Raw genomic sequence first — 22033 nt, forward strand, 5'->3', positions numbered from 1 at the left:
TTTGTCAGGACTTTGTTCCTTTCTTAACCAAGCGGACTTACAGGGACTGGACTGGTGTGTTGACATTGTCAGATGCAGGATCAGAAGCTCTGAGGAGGGGCAGAGGCAGACAGGTGAGGAGCTTGCTCTGGCCAGGTAGTCTAGATCTGTTTGCTCACCTCGGGCTGCGGTTGTGGCTCAGTGGTAGAGCGCATGCCCATCACGAGTGAGGTGCTGGATTCGATCCTCAGCACCACATAAAAATAAATAAAATAAAATAAAAGCATTGTGTGTGTCCACTATTAAAAAAAAAACAAAAAACAAAGGAACATGACCTTCCATGTGCTTAGGTGATTACCCCAGCCCTAAGTGCATGTCACATAGCACTTGGTCAGCAGTAAGTACCCAGTGACGGTGGATTCACATGGCCACTTCTGTGAGTTTTTAAAGAGCTGGACACATCCCTAGAAATTCACATTTTAAAAATTCAGAAGTTAGGTTATTAATAAGGTTTACGTGGTTAATGGTCTTCAAATGTATGGGGTTCTCTTTTTCCATATTTTTTTGAACATTTTAGTTTTTTTAAAACAAATTTTTTATTGTAGATGAACACAATACCTTTATTTTATTTTTTAATTTTTATGTGGTGCTGCGGTTCAAACCCAGTGCCTCTCATGTGCTAGTTGAGCCACAACCCCAGCCCCCCGTTTTTATTTTTATTTATTTATTTATTTACTTACTTATTAGGTACTAGGGATTTAACCGAGGGGTGCTTCACCACTGAGCCACATACCCAGCCTTTTTACTTTTCATTTTGAGACAGGGTCTCTCTAAGTTTCCCAGATTGGCCTTGAACTTGTGACCCTCCTGCCTTAGCCTCCCAAGGAACTAGGGTTTCAGGTGTATGCCACCATGCCTGGCCCAGTTTTTCATCTTCACAGAGCACCAGTCAAATGAGTACAGCCCAGAGAGTGGAGGCAACAAATTAGAAATGAGAAGTCCCCCAGATCTTACAACTGGCTTTAAATTCAAGAATTTGACATGCAACTTCTTAATTTACTCCTGGTTTATTTTTTACCAAGTGCTTTTTATGAAAGAACAAGTGTTTGTTGTTTTCTTGATGTATCTGCCACAATTAGCAATAGGTCCAGTTTCCTGTAATGCGTTGCATAACCTTTGTGAAGGAAATCCAAGATTAAACTCACTTTTTGGTACCCTAAGTAATAAAACATGGCAGGCCTTGTGGTTTGATAAATTAATAATTAAATAATTAAGATAATTAATTTTAAATTATAATGTCAATAAATGTTGATGGTCAAGTTAATGGCCCTCAAATATAATTTTGAAAACCCCGTGCCCTGGTGTCTTCAGATTCATGAGGAAATAGAGGACTGAGCTCATAATCCACTTTGGCTTTTTTCAAATAGCTCCTTATTCTCCTCTGAGTAGCTCAATTTCCTTCCGCTTCCTTTTTTTTTTTTTTTTTTGGCAACATGGCGGAATTGGAAATCCTAACATACTGGGAGTCAGAGAGACCTAAGGCCCCGCTGGCTCCTCCAGAATGAATTTTAGCACAGGGGCACAGATGAGTAGGTGCCTGTGGAAAAGTGGGCTGAGCAGCACGTTGGCGTTAGCCACGGAGGCTGGGAGCAGACGGGAGAGTAGGAGGCAGCAAAGGAGCAGGGGCTAAAGCCAAAGCGGGGGTTGGGTAGAGGAGATATCACCCCGTGAAGGGGCTCAGTCTGTGGGTGTCCCTTGCCCTATGTGTGCCTCTGCCAAGAGATCCGACTTGGCTGCTGGATGTCCACTGGATCCATCTCAGCAGGGTGGGTGTGGCTGAAATTGATGCCAGTTGTGGGGCCCAGGGTCCTCTACACCCCCAGAACTTGGCCACTTTGCACCCAAAGCCACTGACAAATTGAAAAGAAAAAATGTGATTTGGGGTCCCTCCCTGCTTTGGGGAAGTGCAGTTGGAAAGAGGAAGTCCAAGTGGGCAGAGGCTCTGCCTCTCCAGGTCTATGCTGAGTGGGGGTCTGCCCCTTCGCAGGTATAGAAAGCATAAGCAAGGAAGAGGGTCTCTTATACCAGGACACCACCTCACTAGGAGCCCTCTCCATCTGGATCCTGTTTCTCCAGCTAACCTGAAGCAAGCTGTCCTTAGCTTGACCTTGGGCCCTGAGTCTACTCATCCCAAGTCAGACATTTCCACAGTGGCCAGAGCACCCCCTGCAGGCCAGGCCAGGCTAGTGTCTATTGGGTTAGGGTCATTTCTTTAGCAAACGTTAAGGTCAGTGGAAGGCTGGGTCTGGGTGGTGAGTCGGGATGGGAAGGGATGGAGTGCTGACTGCTGTGCCCAAGAAGGGAGGGACAGCTAGTTAGGCTTGTGGCCTTGAAGGCTTGACTGAGACCCCGGCATACCTTAAAATGAAAATTTCAGTTAGAAGCAACACAGACAAGTGTCCTCCACTTCAGCCTTGAGGTTTATGAATAAGGAACTAGGCCCTCAGAGCTCACCAAGCACCTCACAGCCACTGGGGGCAGACAAAGCTGAGCATCCAGTGTATTTCCATGATTCTTTTTTTTTTTTTAGTATTTATTTTTAGTTGTAGTTGGACACAATGCCTTTTATTTATTTATTTATTTTATGGGGTGCTAAGGATCGAACCCAGGGCCTCACACGCACTGGGTGGGTGCTCTACCACTAAGCCACAATCCCAGCCCTTTCCATGATTCTTCACAAGGCAAACTAACTCGAGCAGGTCCCAATTTGAGGAGATGTACTTTGTGTGTAATAAATAAAACTAAGCAGCTACCTCTCAGCTGAATTTCCCTACAGACCAGGGCAGGTGCTTGAGGCCCACACACGAAGGCCATGTAGTACAGCCCGGCTCCATGGCCTTTGGGCAGGTGTTCCCAGGTGGTCAGAGAGAATGCAGGGGCTAGCACAGCACCCCACATCATGCCAGTGTTTCTGCAGAAGTAGGGGTGGTCAGGATAGCCCCACCACCCTGCACCCCTGCAGGGAATCACCTGAGGGAAACTGTCCTGTTTGCAGAGCCTCCTGGGTTTTAGATTTGGGGATTAGGTGGCCATGGGCCTGTAATTGCAGCCTAGAGAACTGGAATCGGGGCACATGGAGGATGCAGAGCAGCGGAGGTTCTTCCCACACCTGCATTTTAAAGTAGATGTCTAGTAAGTGTGAAGACAAAAGGTCCACGTGAGGTTGACGGCGCGTGACTGGCCGGGCTGCAGACACCTCTGGGCTTGGCCTGGGGGGCGGACGCCTTACCTGCACTGCCCCACGGCTGACATTCCTGTGCAGCTCTGCCCGAAGCAGACAATCAGGGCCACTTTACAGTCCCTGGTCACTGTGGGGAGCCCAGCTTCATGCCCTTCTGTGCCTTGCTGGCACTTCTACTGGTGCCCAGACCTCTGTCTCAGGAAGGCCCGTCAGCTTTGCTGTTGTGAGAAATCCTAATAGTGTTTTCTTCCTTCGGTTTATTTATATTTCATTTTGTGCACACTTTGGGGAGTTGATTGGAAGGACAGATCTATCCTGAAAACACTAAGCTGCTGTTATCGGTGGGGGCAGGAGCATCAGGCAGCCCAGCCCTCCTGACTTGTCCTCGTGCCGAGTGTCTGCATTTCCTTGCATTGTTTCCTTCATCTTGATAACTTGGCATTTTCTATGAAACATCTTTTTATATAAAAAGGGGTGTGTGTGAACCCTGCCTTCAGGTTCTCATCAAGTTTGAGAAAAGCCCGATGTCAAGGCTGCAGGTCAGCTGAGTGAGGACATGACCTAATCTTCAGGACAGGTGCACAAGGTCGGAAGGCCAAGAGGTTAGCTGAGGGGGTGCCTGTTCTTCACACAGAGCCCCTGTTGCTTTCCACAGCATGGCCTTGGCCCAGGGTTGGCCTTTCTGAGAAAAACACCCTGTGCCATTCCTGCTTCAGTGCATCTCTTTCTGGGGAAGAAAGTGCCCGGCATTCCAGGTAACAAAGTGCTGTGCATTCAGTTGAACTTCAGTTTCCTCTGAGCAGCTCATCTCCCAGGCTGAGAGAGCAGGGAGGGAGGAAGTGGAGCCTCCCAAGTGTCCGTGGCTGGCTCTGGGCCCCAGGACTGGGCCTGGGGCACCCTCTTCCCTAGGCCTGCGCCATCACCTGCTGTACTCCTGCGGGGTCCAGCGAGCAGCGCCGCTGCCCACAGTGCATTTTCTTTATCAGCCGACGGAGTTTGCTGGGAAAGTTTTTGTTGATGTAGCGGTAGAGAAGTGGTGTCACAGAGCTGCTCACAAAGGCCAAGAACTTGGATAAATCCTTAGCAAAGTGCAGGATCCCCAGGTAGTGCCCATCTATAGGCCTCCCTCGTGAGACCAGTACCATGTGCCCCAGGAGGCTCAGATAGTATGGCGTCCAGAGCCCAAACTGCGTGCACACGGTGGCTACCAGAAGCCTGTGCACGGAGGGGTCCAGCCTGCCTGCTTCCTGGTCCAGGGGCGTGTCCTCCTTCCGGATCCGTGAGATGAGCACCAGTGCATACAGCACAGCCAGGCCCGGCACTATGTAGCCAATGAGCACCAGGAGGGTATCTGCAGCCTCTGTGTTCTGCATCTTGGCACACTCCGTGATCCGGGAGGACACGTGGCTGCAGATGTAGAAGAGCAGGGAGGAGAAGCTGGTCAGCAGTGCCCCACCCCAGACAAAGCCACACACGTGCCGCGTGTTGTAGACGCTGGCCATGTAGGTGCGCGGCAGGGCCCGCTCAATGTAGTAATCGAGGCTAAGCAGGGCAGTGGAGTACATGGTTACCAGGGAGGCCACATTGAACAGGATCAGCAGAGTCACGTGGGCCTCACTGCTGAGGCTCCACAGTGCCCACCTGGAGTAGGGGGGACCCAGCAGGTGCACAGGGGCCAGGGCCGTGAGCACGAGGCCCGAGACAGCCATGTTCACGAAGTACACGTCCGGCATGGTCATGCTGCTCTTGTTGCTCAGGTTGGCCACCACCAGCAGGGCATTGTAGCCCAGGCCAACGGGGACGCCCGCCACCAGATGGAGCAGCGAGAGGACCCATAGCCCTAGGCGCAGATCCTGGCACAGCTGCTCTTCGCCCTGACCCGTGCCATTGAGCAGGCCGCAGCTCCACATGGCAGCCTCACCAGGCTCTGCGGCTCTGTGGAGAGAAAGGACACTCGGTCACTCCCTGTCCCCTTGTTCAGCGCCACCAGACTGCTGAGCCAGGAAGAAACTGCCCTCTGTGTGTGTTCTATGAAAACAGGTCCCAAGCTGGGCTGCTGTGTCCCCATCTCTACAGCAATGCCAGTGGGTGCGGTGAGGCTGCTGAACCCTGCTTTTCTGAAGGAAACGGTGTCCTGGGTGACACACGATGTGACAGAAACTGCTCCACGTACTCTCCTGCGTCCTAAGCCACAGCTGAGCATGGGTTCCTCTTCACCTGCAGAGAGCTACTACCACCTCCTGGCTCGGGGGGTAGGGGGACTCTTCAGGGTTAGAATCCACAGGACTCTGGGCACCTGGCAGTGCTAGGGCACCCCAGCAAGTCCTGCACGACAGGCTGCCTCACAGGGCTTCCCCCCTCGTGTAACTGAGTGTGATGAGCATCTGCCACGAGCTTGGATGGGAAACATAGCCTGTCCCCTGCTAGGATGTGAACACGCACGCCCACGCGTGTATACCTGCCGAGCAGGAGCATCACGTTAGCAAGCGCACAAGCAGACGGGTAGGAGGACAGTGCATGCAGGCAGGACAGGAACGTGCCACGTGAGTGGAGCTGAGAGGGCACCGTGAGGAACACAGCCCCACAAGGGTCACTACTGGAGAAAGTGCATGGTGTACCCTGGAGCCCCAAGGGAGCCCTGGTCGGCTTCTCAGGGCTCACAGCCTGCTCCTCATTGCACCATCAAGAGGCACAGCTGAACTCTCTGTTGGGTGTCCTCAGGTTTGAGGGGTGCCTGTGGGAGTCAGCCTGGGGATTCCCTCTATCAGAACACCCCAGCCTAGGGCCTGGCCCCTTGAAGCAATGCAGAGCCTGGGGACACAGCTAGTCTTGTAATCGAACAAGAAACTGGCAAGTAGAGGCATAATATAAACAGAACTCTCTGCTGCCTAAGGACAGATGCCCTCAAGAGAAACTTTACCTTTGGAATGTAGTTTGGCCCAACCAGACTCCTGTTCTGGGAATAGAAAAGCGTCTCAGGCAGACACAGAAAGCAAACATCGCCGTTTCCCAGAGTGCAGGGACAAAGCGAGGAAGCCAGGCTGCCGGTGTTGGCACTGGTCCCGCCCGCTGTGGGCCCCGCCAGGAGGAAGCTCTGTGACCGCGTGACAGGCTGTTCCCCACTCGTCCCACAGGTCCTGCAGGCATGCACCAATTGTCCCTGGCTCTCCACTGCTTCACTGGGTCATGGTAGTGAGCAGGGAGGGACCCGCCACCCCAAGGCTCACACCAGACAGGTGGGCCACAGCAGGGCTCGGGTGGTGATGAGGGAAAGGAAGAGCCTAGCATCAGCCACCACTGAGGGCATCATGCAGTCCCCCAGCATGGGTTCGCCTGCTCCCTGGGTCGTCCCCCACACCGGCCTCAGCTGTCCTTGTCCCAGAGTCAGGTGATCAGAATTGGGCTGAGCAGGAGTTCCTGTTCAGAAGCAGGGCCACAGTCCTCAGGTGCAGGTGTGTGTAGGCAGGTCACAGTCCTACCAGTGCCCCCTGCCTCTGGGACAGTGAGCACTGAATGGAGCCAAGTGCCCAGGGCTGGGTGCATGCAAGGCAGCCTTGTCCACGCCGCCCCCCCCACCCCCAGGACAAGGGTGTACTCCCATTCTCCATGTGGACCAGTTGCTGCTCACTCTCAGACTGCAGTCCCTTCACCAAACCACCCTGGCCAGCACCTCAGGGACTGGTCCACTTGTGGGATATTGCTATCTGGTCTGACTGAGCGGCTGCCCCTTTTCTCTTTCCCCCCAAATGCCTGATGGCTGGTGTCCACGATTAAATGCTGCCTTCAGGTACGTATGGTTCTTCCAGGCTCCTGCGCACTGCGTCCGGCTGTCGCTGGAAGCTAAGCAGCAGCCCATATCCTCCGGCCCACGGCTGTGAATCCCCCATGAAATGCACATTCAGTGGCCACTGCGAGTGGGTGTCAGTGGATGGCTTCTCCACCCACTAGCATCCTGGTCTTGCCTGGTCACCAGCCCATAGCCACATCCCCACCAGCCTGGCTTCACATGGCATACAAGAACCCAAGATGTCCCTGTGATCAGAGGCTGTATAGACTGCAGGTCTCTCTGCCAAGGAAGGGCCCTCCACACTATGTTGGGCACTGTGTCCCCCAGCTTATTTACAAGTGAGCCTTGGAGCTGCGCACCACATCTGATAGGCCTGGTCAAGTGCCCAGGTCCCTTTCCCTCCCTCTAGTACAATGTCCCTGTCCCTGGGCTGTCTGGGAGGCTCCCTACCTTGCTACTCACTGTGCCACAGCTTCCCTTGCCCCCGTCCAGCTCTTGGCCCCCAGCAGTGCCAACCATCGGCTCTTACTTTTATCTCGTGTCCCGCGTTCCTTGGTGGCGTGGATTCCAGACACCGGCAGCACGCAGCATGGCAAGGCCGAGGCAGCCACTGCAAACCAGAAGGACCTGTTGTGTCTCTGGAAGCCCCACTGCCGCCTCCTCAGTGGCTAGGCAGCATGGGCTTGCGGGTGTGTGTGTGAGGGCCTGCCACATGCTCGTGCCCGTGAAGGCCACTGCTTGTTTTCTTCTAATAAATTACTCACAAAGTTTCTGCCTCCCTTGGCAGCCGCAGCAGCCCCTCCCTATCTCTGTTTACAGCTGGTTTTAAGAAATAAGAGGTGGCCCTTGGATGGGTCGGCGCTCCTGGAGCAAGCGTTCAGCTCCTCTCACCCTGCTTGGTAGACATCCAGGCTCCCGGGGCTGGCTGGGCTTGTGTGGAGGCTGTGGTGGCACTTCCCCTGTGCCCCTGCCTGCGTCCAGCCCTGCAGAGTGTCCTGTGCCGGGCCAGACCAGGGCTGGCAGAGCTGGGTCTGGGGTCCTGCTACACAGCATGGTTGAGAAACTCAGTTCTGAGTTCCCTCTTCCCTTGAGGAAATAAACTGAACAGACATTTGTCTGTAGAAACTAAGGACAAAATAGTTGGACCTCACTGAGACTCTACCATAGAGAGACTTTGGCTGCTTTCATTTCAGACCCAGGGACACAGAGAGCTCTTTGAAGGGCCAGGGCAGGCTCAGAATCTAAAGCATGGGGTGGAGGGCCGCGCCTGCAGCACGCGCCCTCCCAGACACCCCAGCCTGCGCGGGTGGTTATCAGTGGGGATTAAAGAGGAACAGCGCAGAGGGGGTGGAGGCTGCCTGAGGTTCGCCTGTCACTGGCTGTGCCTGGCGGGTCTGCTCCCTGCTGTGCCCTCCCTGCAGTTGAGTGGGGACAGGGGCTGCCTGGAGCGCTAATACCTGCCACCAGATTAGTGGAGCAGAAGGAGAAGGAAGCCTGTGCCCTGCTCAGGATGGCTCCATCCTCGGGAGCCTGTCCGGCCATCGCATGGAACAAGTCTGTTTAGAATCTCTTGGGCATTCGTGTGCTGGCATGACCTGGCCCCTTGGTTAGAGAGCAGCACCATGTGGAGTGTGTGTTTGCACCGGCTGGGACATGTAGGAGGAGACAGTGGCCTCTCCGTGTTAGGTATGAGCAGCTTCTAAGTGTGTAAGAATTTATAACTTTATAGGTTAGAGGTAGCTTCTATGTATAGTTTTCTTCCACGTCAATTATAAGGATGTTTTGCTTCAAATGAAGGTTATAAGCCCAAAGGTATCTATTTTTATCCATGTTCTGTCCATCTAAAAATGACATTCTTTTTGTTTTGACATGACCTCCCAAGAAGCACCTCCCCATACCAGGCTGTTACTTGGAGATCCTGGGAGCAAAGTGACAAGTTCCATCCCAGGCTGGCACTGTCTACAACAGGGACATGTGGAAAGAGGAGGCAGCTGGAGAGGGTGGGTGGGCACTACCACAGCCATGGAGGCCAGCCCCCAGTCAGAGATGGAGAGTGACACTCTGCCATTTCCTCTGTGGCATTCAGAACACGGGTCTCTGGAAACTCAGTGGCGCTAGCGTGAGCTCTCCACCGGCAGGCTGTGGGCCGCAGCTGGGGGATGGACAAGATGAGATGCCGCGCCACAGAAGCACCGCTGCCTCTGCAATTGGTGGAAGAGCTATGACCCTTGGGGCTCGGGGAGACAAGTCAGGAAGTGTTCCCACTCTCCCAATCACAGGGTGATGAGTGACATACTTCCTCCCATTATCACGTAGGGCTCCAGGGTGCCTGTCCCATTCAGGCAGTTGCCACACCATCTCCCCTGCCCATGCTCTGCCTGTGTTCCAGCGAGGTTTGTAGTCCAGGCTGGATGTGCCCACCATGCCACAGAGGGGCTCTGGAGGGACGCTGGCTGTGAAGGGCAGAGCTATCGGACTTACTGGCCTTTCCTGGTTCCTGTTCCCTGGCTGTTTGGGGAGGAAGGATGTCCTGCAGCTGGGGAACACGAGAAGGTTTCCACCCTGTAGCACAGGCCTCAGGACCTGGGCTGGGCTGCCCTTCACTTAGCCAGGCCTTCTAAGAACTCACTTCATGAGAACCTGGAGCCAGAACCAGGTGGTGGGAGATCAGGGACAGGGGAGAAATCCCCCAGTGGTCTCCTCAGAAGTGGACTCGTCCCTGAGGGACTGAAGTCCGAGTTTGCTGTGACAGGAGGTTCTGGTGAGGCCCCTGGCTAAACAGAGATGTGGGCGAGAGCAGAGAGGCTCATCCCTGAGCCCATGCTGGGGCCCTTCTCTTAGCCTGGCCGAGGCCCGAGGCGCAGAGCACTCCTGGCACATTCCGCCCGTCTTCATTTGGAGAGTTGCCTGCCAGATGGCAGGATTAATATCAGCTTCCAGGCCCTGCCACCTGCTGCCATTCCCTTGCCCACAGGGCCCAGGTCAGCAGGACCCCAGTAAGCCTGACATTCTCAGACCAGAAGAGTGTGTCCCCGCATCCCTGAGGCCCCAGTCACAAAGCACTGCTCGCCCAGCTCCCGCAGGCCCCAGCTAATAGCTTCACATTTCTGGAGTCTTCGGAGTGGCTGTGCTGCCTCCTGCTGGAGCCCTCCCACCTGCCCTGTCCAGCCGCCTCCCCGTGCTGTCCTCCCACCAGGCCCTGCTCCTGTCACCAGCTGGTTTGTCCACCTTCCTTCCATTCCTGTCACCAGCCTCTCCCACCCCTGAAACCCTCCCCCACATTTCCTGCAGGACCTGCCATACTCCCTGTTCCCACCCAGGTCCCACACCAGTGCCCACACCTCTCAGATCAGCACTGGGACCTACACTTCTCAGGCTAGGACCCGGGCCAGGCCCTAACCCTGTCTCCCGTCCCCTTTCCCCTGTAACTCCCCTGGTGTCCCTCCCCTAGCCTCTGCCTGGCAGCCGCTTGCCTCTGCTGACCGTGGCCCGTGTGGCTGAGCCCCACCGCAGACGCCAGCCCTCACACTTCAGCGGGACCTTGGTTCTCCCCCTCCCGTGCGACCTCTGCCTGGCTGAGGGCCCGGTCTACTCCCAGGTGGCTTTTCTGAAGGTTTGAAGCTCCAGTGTGACCAGTAAACAGTCCGCAGTCATGCTCTGACCCCAGGTGCAACTTCCTTAGAAGGCTGCCCTGGAGGACATTCGGCAGGCCTGATCCCTCTGCTTCCTTCCCCCAGCTCTCTGTGGGAGGGACAGCCTGCCAGCCTTTGGGGTTCTGGTTGAAATGGTGCCAAGGTCGCTTCCCTTCTCTGTGACAAGCCAGGATGTGGCAGGTCAGGCTGGCTCAAGGAGGCTGCACTGGCATGGCAGGTGCATTGCCAAGTTTCCACTCATGAACTAGCTGTCCTTCCGCCTGGAACCCCCCAGAGCCCCTAGAAGGACCAAGTGACAGCCCACCCCCGACCAGGAGCAGGGGGAATGTAGGGCCCATGCATGGATCTTGGACTGTCCTCAGTGTCCCAGTTACTGTCATGTTACTGTCTCCCTGAAGAGAATTCATTAACCATATGAATGTGACACATGCCCTCTTTCTTTTTTGTCCTTTTAATTATATGCATAAAAAAGAAAGTGTGCATACCATGAGGCCAGGGCCAGGCCTCATGTGAGTGGATACAGAGGTCTAAGGTTCCAGCCAGTGGGCCTAGCAGAGGACAGGAGAGGGAAATGGGAGGCCAGCCTCACTGTAGCAGAGAGGGGACAGAGCCCAAACAAACTGGCCCATGAAATATGAACAGGCTGACTTATAGGCAGCTGAGCCCTGGGCTCACCTAAAACTTTAGCCCATCCAGCCTGTGGCCTCTTCTCCTCTTTGTCCCCAAGAAACTACTTCCATAGCAACAGTATGCACTTCCATGTATAGCAACAGTATGCACTTCCATGTGCATCATAGGGAGCTGCAGTCAGAAGAGACAACTGGAACTGAGGTGCCTACAGGAGGCCACCCTGAGCTTCCCAGCTGTTTTTCTTTACACATGTGGTGAAAAGGTGCTGAGACTTCTGTCCATGCGCTGGGTGGGGTGCTGGGCAAAGCCCAGCGGGAATCCCAGTGGCCTGCAAAAGCAACCGCCCGCCCCTGTAGAGGAGAGCTTGATTGGGGTAGCACAGCCAGAGGGTCAGGGTTGCAAAAGTTACCCAGGCAGAAGTCCACAACCCACTTGTGGCTCTGTGCATTCCTGTCCAGGCCTCTCTGCTGGCTTCTGGGTGACCTCAGGCTGACCTGTTGATCGTGCTTTCTGAGCCCCGCAGACTGGCATGATAATGAGGCAGGCCTAGTTATTCACTGTGGTGGACTGATCAGGCCGTTGGGCACAGAGGTTGCGGCTCCCCTCTGAGTATACTAGGGTCTCCAGGGAATGCACCCTTTGGGGCTCCTTGTCCCTTCTGGTCTGAGGACTTGGCTGTTTCCGTAGCCTCTCTTTCTGGCTCCTCAGCTGCAGTCTGGGTGTCTCCTGCTAGACAACAGCTAATTGTTGGAGCCCTGGGTGGGGGAAAGCTGGAGCTCCTTCCCACAGGGCCTGCTAGCTCCAGTTATCTGCAGGAAGGTGCCCCCACCTACCCTCCAGCCCCAGTGGGCTTCCCCATGGCCTTCCCCTCGGCATCCCTCCTCCTGAGCTGCTGTGAAGCTTTTGAAAAAGAAAACCCAGGAAAGTCTGACTCCAGGGCCTGTAGGGACTGGCAGGGTGGTGTCAATGGCGAGAGCAGAGCCCTCCTGCCAGCTGAAGCAACCCTTCCAACTGCTCCCTCGTGGGCCTCAATCTGTGTTAATGCCTGCCCAGGGTGGGTGGCTTTCTGCTCACTCTAGTTTCTTCTGAATTTCTAACTGCAGCCCCTCCAGCATGCCAACCTCTCCAAAAGGCACTGTTGGGCAGCTTGAGGCATCTGGCTGGTGCACTCCATAGCACCAAGTCTGCCAGGTAAGAAGTCCCTGATCAAAGATGGGCACAGGCAGGCCTGGTGGAAAACAGCCGCAGAACTCCGAGTCCACTGCATAGCACCACCCGCAGCACCTGTGCTGACCAGCAAGTCCACATGCTGGCTGGTCTGGAAGGTCTGGGGCCCTGGCAACGTGAGTGCGTGGTTGATCACTGCCACCAGACCTGGCTGATGGAATGGGACAAAGATAGGGACCCTTGAACAGTAGCTGCCATCCCCAGCTAGGGCTTCTTGCCCAGACAGCTGGGCTACTGAGCAAGGTCCTTAAAACAAGGTACCACCAGCCCAAAACTTGGTGGCAGACACTGACTGACAGTAGGAGGACTGGCCCAGTCCTTGCTCATCCCATGCTCTGTGAGGGAGCATAAAACAGGGACTCTAACAGACGGTGCTGACTGAGTGAAAGCTTTTGCCCTACAGTGTGCAAAGAGTCATTGGGTCCCCCCTGGGACCCAGCAAGGGACCCCTGTTGCCTACAAGAACAGATATACTTAATCCTAACATTATCATGGGGATTTCCCTAAATGGGAAACTGAGGCACAAAGTTAAAGGGAGCGTACCTTCATTCTTTTCTGCTCATAACTTAAACATCTCAAGGCTGTGTGGGCCTCTGAGTGGGCCGCAGAGGGTCCGTGTGGGGCCTCTCTACCCAGCACTCTTATCTCTGCTGAGGCCATTAGACAGCTCTGCAGTGACCTGCTTGCTCTTAATAGGCACAGTAGTTAAGGGGAACTGCACCCACATTGCTCAGGACCCCAGACCCACCAGCAGCCAGCGTATGGACCCACTAATCAGCACAGTTGCTGCAGGGTGGGACTGTGCGGAGAGACTCAAGTTAGAGACAGCATGAACTGGCATAGAGGATTTTAAGGGAAACTCCACCCCCCAAGTGTCCCTGTGAAGGAAGTACTTGGGATTTCAGGCTGGGGGATGGAGCTGTGGGGATTTGCATACCAGTCTTTCTGCTTATAAGCTGTGAAACTTTGGCTGCCTCTGTGCCTCATTTTTCTCACATTTAGAAAAAATCCCCGTGAGTTTATAAGAGAATTAAATACACCCATTCTTAAAGCACAGAAGGGTGTCCTGCATCTGCTGACCCTAGGCTGGACCTGGTGGTAAGAGGACTTGGCTTTGGATATTTAGTCTCCTCCCCAGCTCTCATTAGAGGCAGAGGAAGCCAGTCTGTGACCTTTCACTTAGAATCTTTGATAACTGACACATGGAAAGAGGAAACCATAGCGAAGGTAGAAATGACAACAACATGAGCCCAAGTGACAACCATGTGTAAGCACCATGAGGGGGTGGGTGGAGCCACCAGGGTGAATGCAAGAGGAAAGAATCCAGAACTCACACTGTGGGGACCTGGCTCACCACAGCCGCATACACTGTCACATGGCAGAGGCTTTGCAAACATGGGAGTCTCTGTGCTCTGGGTTTGGGCTTTGGTAATGACACAAAATGGTGTGTTTCCTGATGTTGCTCTGGTATTAAACTCCTGTGTAAATATTCGTTTCTCTGGTGGTATTTACCTGCTTTCCAAGGAACGGGGATCTGGGGAGAAGAGCAGGATTCAAGGGTCTCAGTTCTTTTCTGCTCATAGCTTAAAACATCTTGAAGCCCTCCATGCCTTTGGTGAGCTGCAGAGGTCCACGTGGGGCCACTCTATACAGTAGACATTCCTAGCTCCCCTGAGGCTACAGGGAGGCACTGCAGTGACTCCACTTGCATTCACAGGTGACAAGGATGAGGCCACATTCAGGCTAGCTGTGAGAAGCACTGTAAGGTGAGATGTTGACATCTTTTTTCCTGTGCTTATTTAAAAAGAGCCCCTATGGTATAAACCAGCTTAATAGTGAATGTACTGGAGCAACAGAATGACCAGGGCTGAATAAATAGTGATCCCCACTGGCAATGAATGGCCAGGAGTGGCTCTGAGGAAAGAGCCCCTGGAGGAGACCAACTGTGGGTGACAGAGTTAGCAGAACAAAACCCCACAGGGGAATCTCCCTGCTTCTAGGTAGCTGAACTAGTGTCCCTAATACCCTGTCATTTCATTTCTTTTAATCTGGAAATTCTGTTCTCTGTTTGTTAAGGACTCATTAAAATCACAGCCTGCCACTCCCACACTGATGAAGTCCCACTAAATCTCAGGACATCCTTTTTCATTGTTTGAGGCCCATGCCAGGGTGCCCTCCCTTGCTTCCCCTGTTCACCCCACTCTAGTTCTGGATCCCAGCACCTCCTTGGCCACTATCTCCCCTTATCCTCAGTCATTCATGCTGAATTAAGACTGTCTGCATAACCATCTCTCTTTGCTACTAATGCAGAGCCTTTGCAGGTAGGGGAAGTGTCTCTGTATTGCCCCAGCAGCCTGGCCCAAGGTCCAGATTAGAAAGGACAGCAACCAGGTGGGGTTGCAGTGCCCCTGTTACAGGACAGTGGTCTTGTCTGTTTTGACTCCTCAGAGAGTTAGATTTTCCTGCAAATAGATTTACAAGGCCTGGGAATTGCATGCTGAGAGGGTTAGCGGGAACCAGTAGGTACGCAGCTCTGGTTGTGTCTGTTGGGAAAGAGACTTGTTGTGCACAAGACTCTCAACTTTGAGTGAATGTTCTGGAGCAATCAGTGTGCTCTGAAAATGACTCCTAGATATTGATTTCCTTTTGTGATAATAGGCAGGGGCCCTGGCAACAATGAACACGCAACTCTAGAGGCCAGATGCTCAGGGAAGGCTGATGTTGTCATAGGTTTTTTTCCAATGTGGAGAGCTGTACTCACTGATTCTTGTCACACTGTGTCTTCCTGGGGTGTGACAAGAAAGCTTCATTATATAGATGGGTGTTCTATTTTTGTAGCATTTTGCTCTTTATAGTTCTGACTGTGGAGTAGTGAGAGTGAACCAAGCAACCTGGCTTAGAGGCATAAACAAAAGGGCTTGCTCTCCTTCTCCATGGGAAACAATGAGCATGTTGCTGGTTCCAGGAGGCTCTGGGGGGACTGAGACCAAGCATCCTTGGCCAGGGAGCAAGCTGGGTGCAAGCTGGGTGCCTATGCAAGGGACCTGGGGCTTTGTTCCCTGGAAGATGGGACACACGTTCTTTGTCATTGGAGTACTAGTTCCTTGGACTTTCCTGTTCTCAAGCTAACTTGGTTTGAGGCCCATGCTCTCTCCAGCTACACCAGACAGGGGAAAACCAACCAAACATAAAAGGCTTTCTCAGAAATTTAAGGACCAGACTGAAAACAGATAAAGTCTCCTCTTTCAGACTCTGGGCAGGTGTGGCACCCCATCTGGCTCCCTGATCACCCCAGCTTTTAGCGAGGTGTGGTTCTACCTGCAGGGAAGGACTGGGAGCCAGAGATCTTATCCAGCCTTGGTGGTTATTTTTACTTGTCACATTTGGTCTAAAAGTAACAGCTGCTGGCTTAGTTTGCTCTGGTTCTAATTAAGTTGGGGGAAACTCTTGGCCATGCTCTTGTATGGAAGAGACCCAGGCTGGACCTTTGGTGTGTCACTCTGTCTCTGCTTTGTTTGCATGTGGAAGCTCCTGGACTTGCTCCTGAGTGACTAAATTCTGCTCCTCTGCAGCATCTATTTTAGCATCTCATGTTAAAGAAAAAACTTAGTATCCCTAAGCAACTCCTTAAGACCCTGTCTCTAAATAAAATACAAAAAAGGGCTGGAGATGGGGCTCAGTGGGTAGGGTAAGCTCCTCTGGTTTCAATCCCTGGTACCAAAAAAGAAAAAAAACATTTTACCCTCTAAACTGAGCCCTCTCATTCTTTGATAGTGGGCAGTGTTTTGGGATGATGAGCCCTTTGAGAACCCATAGACAGGCCAGTGGGTTATGAAAACTCAGCTTTCATCTTAGGGAGTTGAGAAGGCAGCAGGAAATAACTGGGAAACACTTTTCTCTAAACACTATTTAGAGAAAGCAGTATCCTTTGATTGTCATGTGCACTTACACAGTGGACCTGAGGCTCTGGGTGGTAACACCCCAATTCAAAAGCACGGCCTTGATATACGTGATTCAACAGTGTGGTTGGGTCATTAAAGGCCAGGTGAGGTTACAGTTTCAAGATTCCAGAGATATCTTCTCCAAAGAGTTCGTCCCCCTGCCTGGTGACCAGCATGTCCCTCTTCCTACCTGTAAATTACACAAGCATATTCCCCAGATAAATTTTGCAAGCATGTCATTTGTTCGCTGTTAAATAGATATGTCTGTCTTGACATCCTAACCTAAACCTTACGTGTATCACAGTAGGTGGATGTTTATTACCTTTTCCCATCAACCTACTAGGGGTCATCAGTTACAGGGACACCAGGTCACCTTTGACATTTATATTCTGCCCTGAATCTGTGGTCCTATCTCCTTGGGATGTTCCTATAGTTATGAAGGCAGCAGGATTATAATTGGATGCATATGTGGCCCAGGCAGTGGGCTTCCTGTGAAAAGGTGCATACGAACTATTCCTAAGTCCACTTGTCTTTAGAGGCCATCTTCATTCAGGAAGACACCGGAGGTAGGATCTGGACCTTACAGTAGTAAGAAGCCACACAGCAGGCCCTGAACAATGTAACTGTATACTGGGTGTAATTATTAATAGTGCCTCTTTTAACTTGGATGCTCCAGTTAGGAGATAGAGTATCTGGTCACCATTATGCATGAGTAGCCTAGTGACATAGTCAGAACCATTTTATTCACACAAATTTGCAGGGGCCTTTGAACATACTGAAGATATGAAGGGAAGTGGGAAGTACATGTCAGGCTGCTCAGGATAGAAGCTGGTTATTTAAAGTGGGATGGAGATCTTGAATAAGTATGTTTCCATAGAAAAAAAGACCAAAGGTGATAAATGTTGGTGCAGACAGCAAACTTAAAATTATCCTCAGGTTAGCATGCACAGTAAAGATGACTGCACACATTAGGAAATTCAGGGGAATGAATTTTAAGGTTAAAGAACTGATTTACCATGTTTATAAAAGTAACTTAATATTCGTTTCTGATCGCTAATATTAAGGCGGCTGGAGAGCACTGCCTTCCATTGAGGCTCTGAAGAACCCTTCTATGCCCTATCAACTATCGGGGACAACTGACACTTCATCTCCTATCATCATGCAGACATGGTTCCAAAGTGTACTAAAAAGCTTAAACATTAGAGGGGACGAAAGCGATAACCATAGTGCCCTGCCGGACGTGTGAAGGTCTAGTGGCGGTACTAGGCGCCTACGTGGGCAGCAGTTCTGGCCGCCGGTCAGCAGGTTAATGACCTCGTGCCCGGCCCCTGGCTGTCCGTCCCCAGTGCTCAGCGCGGCTCAGAGGCAGTCCCCTCCCAGCAAGCGGACAGGGTCCCCTCAGGAACGGCGCCCGGACCCGGCAGCGGGACGCAGAAGCCGTGAGTCCAAGCTGGGCACCAGCCAGGGGAGCCGGCGCAGTTCAGGGTTCGCTCCCCGCGACCGAGACCTGGAGCCTGCCTGACCGATCCGAACCGAGGCCCCTCTCCCGCGCCCCACTCACCGGCTTGCTGGGCGACGGCCCGCGCACTGGCCGCAGTCAGGCTGGCAGCTCCGGACCGAAGAGCAGCGCGGCTCGCGGCGCGCACGCCGTCCGGGCCCTGTGTACACACGTGACCGTCAGCCCGGCCCCTAGCAGCGCCGCAGCGAATCCGCCTCCCGGCCCCCAGTAGCTGTGCCGGGGGGCCCCTCTCCTGCCCTCCCCAGCGTCCCCGACCCTACCGAGGCCCCGCCCCCAGCAGAGCTGCCCGGGCCCTGTCCGGCTCTCCCGCTAGTGAAGTAGGGGGTGATCCGCGCGTTGGCGGTGCACGCGAGACTCGCCCAGAGACGCAGACTGACGGTCTGTTCTGAGAGATTCCTTGAGACTTCTCTAGGTGCCCACTCAGTTCCTTTTAAAAGGTATTTTTGCCCATATTTGCTGAGTCATAAGATGCGCTGATCGGCAGGGAACAGACCCCGCCACCCTCTGAAGGAAATGAGTCAGTTGCAATCTGTCCCTTCCAGATACACACGCCCCTCTTTCCCAGAGTTTGCTAGTTCCAAATTCATCCATTACTTCCCGGATTTAGGAGTTTCTTGATACACTGAGCTGGTCACTGGAAAGCCTTTTAAAGAGACAGCACCTCCTTTGAAGCCTGAGCTACTGTTAAATGTTGGAAAAGTTGAAAAAATACATTATGATGAAATGGAGAAAATTTTTAAGTGCATTTACGAATATGTGAAACTGAACACCACTGTTATGCATAACAATAATAATGCACTGGAAATAACTGTGTATGAATTTTTAAAAGTAAAAGATGAAAAAAATCTCCAAGCCTTTAAAAAAAAAATACACATTCATTTACTTGGCTGTAATTTTTGTAGTGAATTGTACCATAGCAGCATGTTCTGGTCCAGGATGTAAAAGGATTTCTTTTAAAAAATCGAAGCCTGCAAGTTCAAGATTTTGAGGTAGACTTGCTATGTCGCCAGGGGTTGAATGGAACACATAATGGGAACAGCCACAAGGCTGGCCCCGTATTTAAACCTGAGCACCTTACTTGGCCAAGGTCAGCAAGGGAGGCTGAGGTCTGCTTGAGGTCTAGGAGCAGAAAGGCATTTCCCAAACATAAGCCCCATACCAGGCTCTATAGCAGGAACCACATTTGCCCCAGAGCACTAGGTGCTGCTCTTGCCAAGATCAGTTAAAATCACCTATCAGTGACACCTGAGGCTCGTTTTGAGCCAGCTTTTGTTCTTGGCCTCAGACAACCTTTTGAGGTACATAGTTCTACATTTTATCAAATCTAAGACACCACTAATGTTATATGCACCATTATTTTATGAATTACTTTTTTAAAAAATCCCCATCCTACCAGTTAAATTCTGACACACTGTCAATTTTAAGAAAGGGTTTTTGAGATGCTGAGAGAGAAAATGTGCCTTAGCATTGATGGATTACAGTATTATTGTCATCCTCATTTTACATTTAATTGAGGACACTCGAACAACTTGCCTAAGTTCATGCAACAGGTAATGGAGCCAGGGTTAAGCCCAGGTGGTCTTCGGCTTTCAAGATTAGGTTTGAGACCTGGGGTCCTTCTAGCAATCTGCCCAAGAGTAGCCTTGTTATTTCCAGTGTATAAACAGCCTGAGGCCTTTGGAGTCCTGGTCAGAAACGGGGCTGTATTGCCCATCCCTGGAACGCCATAGGATGTTTGTGGCTGGGTAAGTGTGCAGCTGGCGAGTGCTGCAGGTTACTTGGGCCAAGCCTCCCACGGGCTGCCTTGTCTGAGGCACCGGCAAACCAGCCAGGGATGGGAGCAGAAAGTCAGCAGTGGACTAGGGAAATCTTCAAAGTATGCCCCTTCCAGCTGAGCCCAGAAAAGCATCTTCCAACCAGGACAGAAATATACTCCAGAGGCCAGCAGCCTTCACTGTCTGCTGGCAGTGCCCTCCACTGCAGGCCAGTTTCCACAGGAGACTTGTCCTGAGGGACAAGGACAGAGATGGGTATAGGAAGTGTGTCTGGACCTGACTCTCGGTTCCAGCTGCATCCTACCCTGCCTATGGCCTCCTCTCTCCAGCATCTCCTGGTTTGTGAGTGGAGGGGACCACTGCTTCCCAGCAGGCCAGGACCCCAAGGGATACTCTCATTGATGGCCAGGCTTGGTGGCAAAGGGAAGTGAAGCTGTCTCCAGCCCAGGGCCTCTGGGGTTCTCTAGGTCCCACCTGCGAGCTGCTCCCTGTGCACTAGCTCCAACAGATTCACAAGGGTCACCTTCACCTACATGAGCTCACCCTGTCCCTCATAGCCACTCTACTTCCGCAAGTAGTAGGAATCAGTTTAGCCGAAAGTCATGCCGAGAAGGGAAAAGGCACAGGTTAGTGGACACTTCATGTGCTAATGAGGAACACCAGGGCTGGGGCTGCCCATTGTGCAGCTGAATCTTGTACTAGGAGAAGGCTGGGGCCTTGGATGCCATTGCCAGTGCTGGGGAAAACAGCTGCTTGGAAAACTGCTCCTGTCTGCAGTGTCAGTTGGGGTGAGAGGGATGTGGCATGGGGGCGTTGTACAGATTTGTATCTCTTGGTGGGGATGATCTCATTGAATCGTGGGTTAGCCCCGGGATGTTACTGAACTTCCTTGTGACGCCAGCTGTTAAACCCCGTTGCCTTTTGCATCTAAGAGATAGAATTGATGAACAGCATTAACAGTTCCCTAGCCCCTTGCCCTTTGCTGTTCTCCAAGGTTGGAGGGTGAGTCAGGGTTCCCTGCTTTCCCTAAAACAACCTGGGCACCCTCCACTGCACTTCCTCTCACACATGCAGATGGCAGTGTGATTCTGTCCACTGAGGTAGAATTCCCAGTAGCTACAGGAATCACTCAGAGAGGTCAGGCTCACCAGAGATGCACAAGTTCCTGGACCAAGGCAGAGGGAGACAGTGCATGCCCTTCGGGGCCAAGTCAGGGTGCTTTGGTATGACCCATCACCAGGGTATCTTGCACCCACCAGGGGAGGCTCTATCGGCTCTATTTGGCAGGAAGGGAAACCCTGACTTTGGAGGGTCCCCTTGCTCCCACTAGGACCTGCTTGGAAAGAAGCCCACACACTCTACTTCTGTGCATGAAGATCAAAGAAGGAGCAAGAGAGCATGTACTTCCTGGTGCCACAGGACACCATGCAGATCCCAGCATAGCCCTGGGATGCCCAAGTTCTTGGTTCTGTGACCTGAAAACTAGCCACTGGGCAGGAGCTGAGGGTGGGCTGCCATGCCTGACCTGGCAATAGGGAGCTCGCTTCCCCTTCCAGATACGTGGGTAAACCCCAAGCTCAGCCATCGGATAGACAGGTGGCCAGAGCCATCCTGTGGGCTGTCCTGGCACTTAATGTCCTTATACGCTTCCAAAGCTGGTGCCTCGGTGGCTAGTTACACCACCACCACCACCACCCCCAACCCCGTGATTCAGCGGACACATCACAGCCAGTCCTGAAGAGGAAGATGGAAGATTACTGGGAAACTAGAGTCTTTATTCTAGGGGTATCTTTTCTCCTTGCAGACCTTTAGTCAAAATTAAAAACAGTATGCCTGAAGTGCTTCCTTCCTGGGGGTCCACGAGGGGAGAGCTACGAGCCCCCCTGGTTCCTGGTACTGCACCTGTTCATCTTCAAGCCTGCCCTCCCTGCCCATTAAGATGTGGGCTGCTAGCCTTGGCCCAGGAGCCAAGACCTCTGACACTAGAAGGGCAGCTGTCTCCACTGGTGGCCTAGACCAGCAGGTGCAAAAGAGTGCTTCTGGCATGTGCTTTGTCCAGAGAGGGCTTCAGATGGCATTGCAACTGGGACTTCAAGAGAATGGTGAGGTTTTTGTCCTCCCACTCCCTCTTCTCCTTTTTGAACTGGGGGTTGAACTCACAGCACTCTACCACTGAGCCAAATCCCTAGCCCTTTTAATTTTAGACAGGATCTCACTAAGTTGCCCTGGCTGGTATCAAACGTGGGATCCTCTTGCCTCAGCCTCCCAAGTTGCTGGGATT

The 22033-nt window shown here is 52.7% G+C and overlaps 2 protein-coding genes across 11 annotated transcripts in view; one reads left to right on the top strand and one right to left on the bottom strand.

Moving 5' to 3' along the window:
• Positions 1-22033, top strand: part of CUNH7orf50 (chromosome unknown C7orf50 homolog) — a 117126-nt gene that overhangs the window by 72189 nt on the left and 22904 nt on the right. The gene's annotated exons all lie outside the window — the stretch shown is intronic.
• Gpr146 (G protein-coupled receptor 146) lies at positions 1028-18521 on the bottom strand. 7 transcript variants are annotated; one of them, XM_046421016.2, is made up of 4 exons: positions 18238-18521; positions 18020-18116; positions 7458-7617; positions 1028-5155 (listed from the first exon to the last, which is right to left on the bottom strand). In XM_046421016.2, exon 4 carries the CDS (start codon positions 5128-5130, stop codon positions 4126-4128), a length of 1005 nt encoding a protein of 334 aa, XP_046276972.1. In that variant the 5' UTR covers positions 5131-5155; positions 7458-7617; positions 18020-18116; positions 18238-18521; the 3' UTR covers positions 1028-4125. The 7 variants fall into 7 exon arrangements, with proteins under 7 accessions (XP_046276972.1, XP_046276973.1, XP_046276969.1 ...); XM_046421017.2 differs by having other exon boundaries at positions 7470-7617; positions 18238-18401; XM_046421013.2 differs by having other exon boundaries at positions 7537-7617; positions 18238-18254.

This window comes from Marmota monax, unplaced genomic scaffold, assembly GCF_021218885.2.
Source record: "Marmota monax isolate L192 unplaced genomic scaffold, Marmota_monax_Labrador192_F-V1.1 WCK01_AAM20220418_F8-fsc00266, whole genome shotgun sequence".
In the NCBI taxonomy this organism is placed as follows: domain Eukaryota; kingdom Metazoa; phylum Chordata; class Mammalia; order Rodentia; family Sciuridae; genus Marmota; species Marmota monax.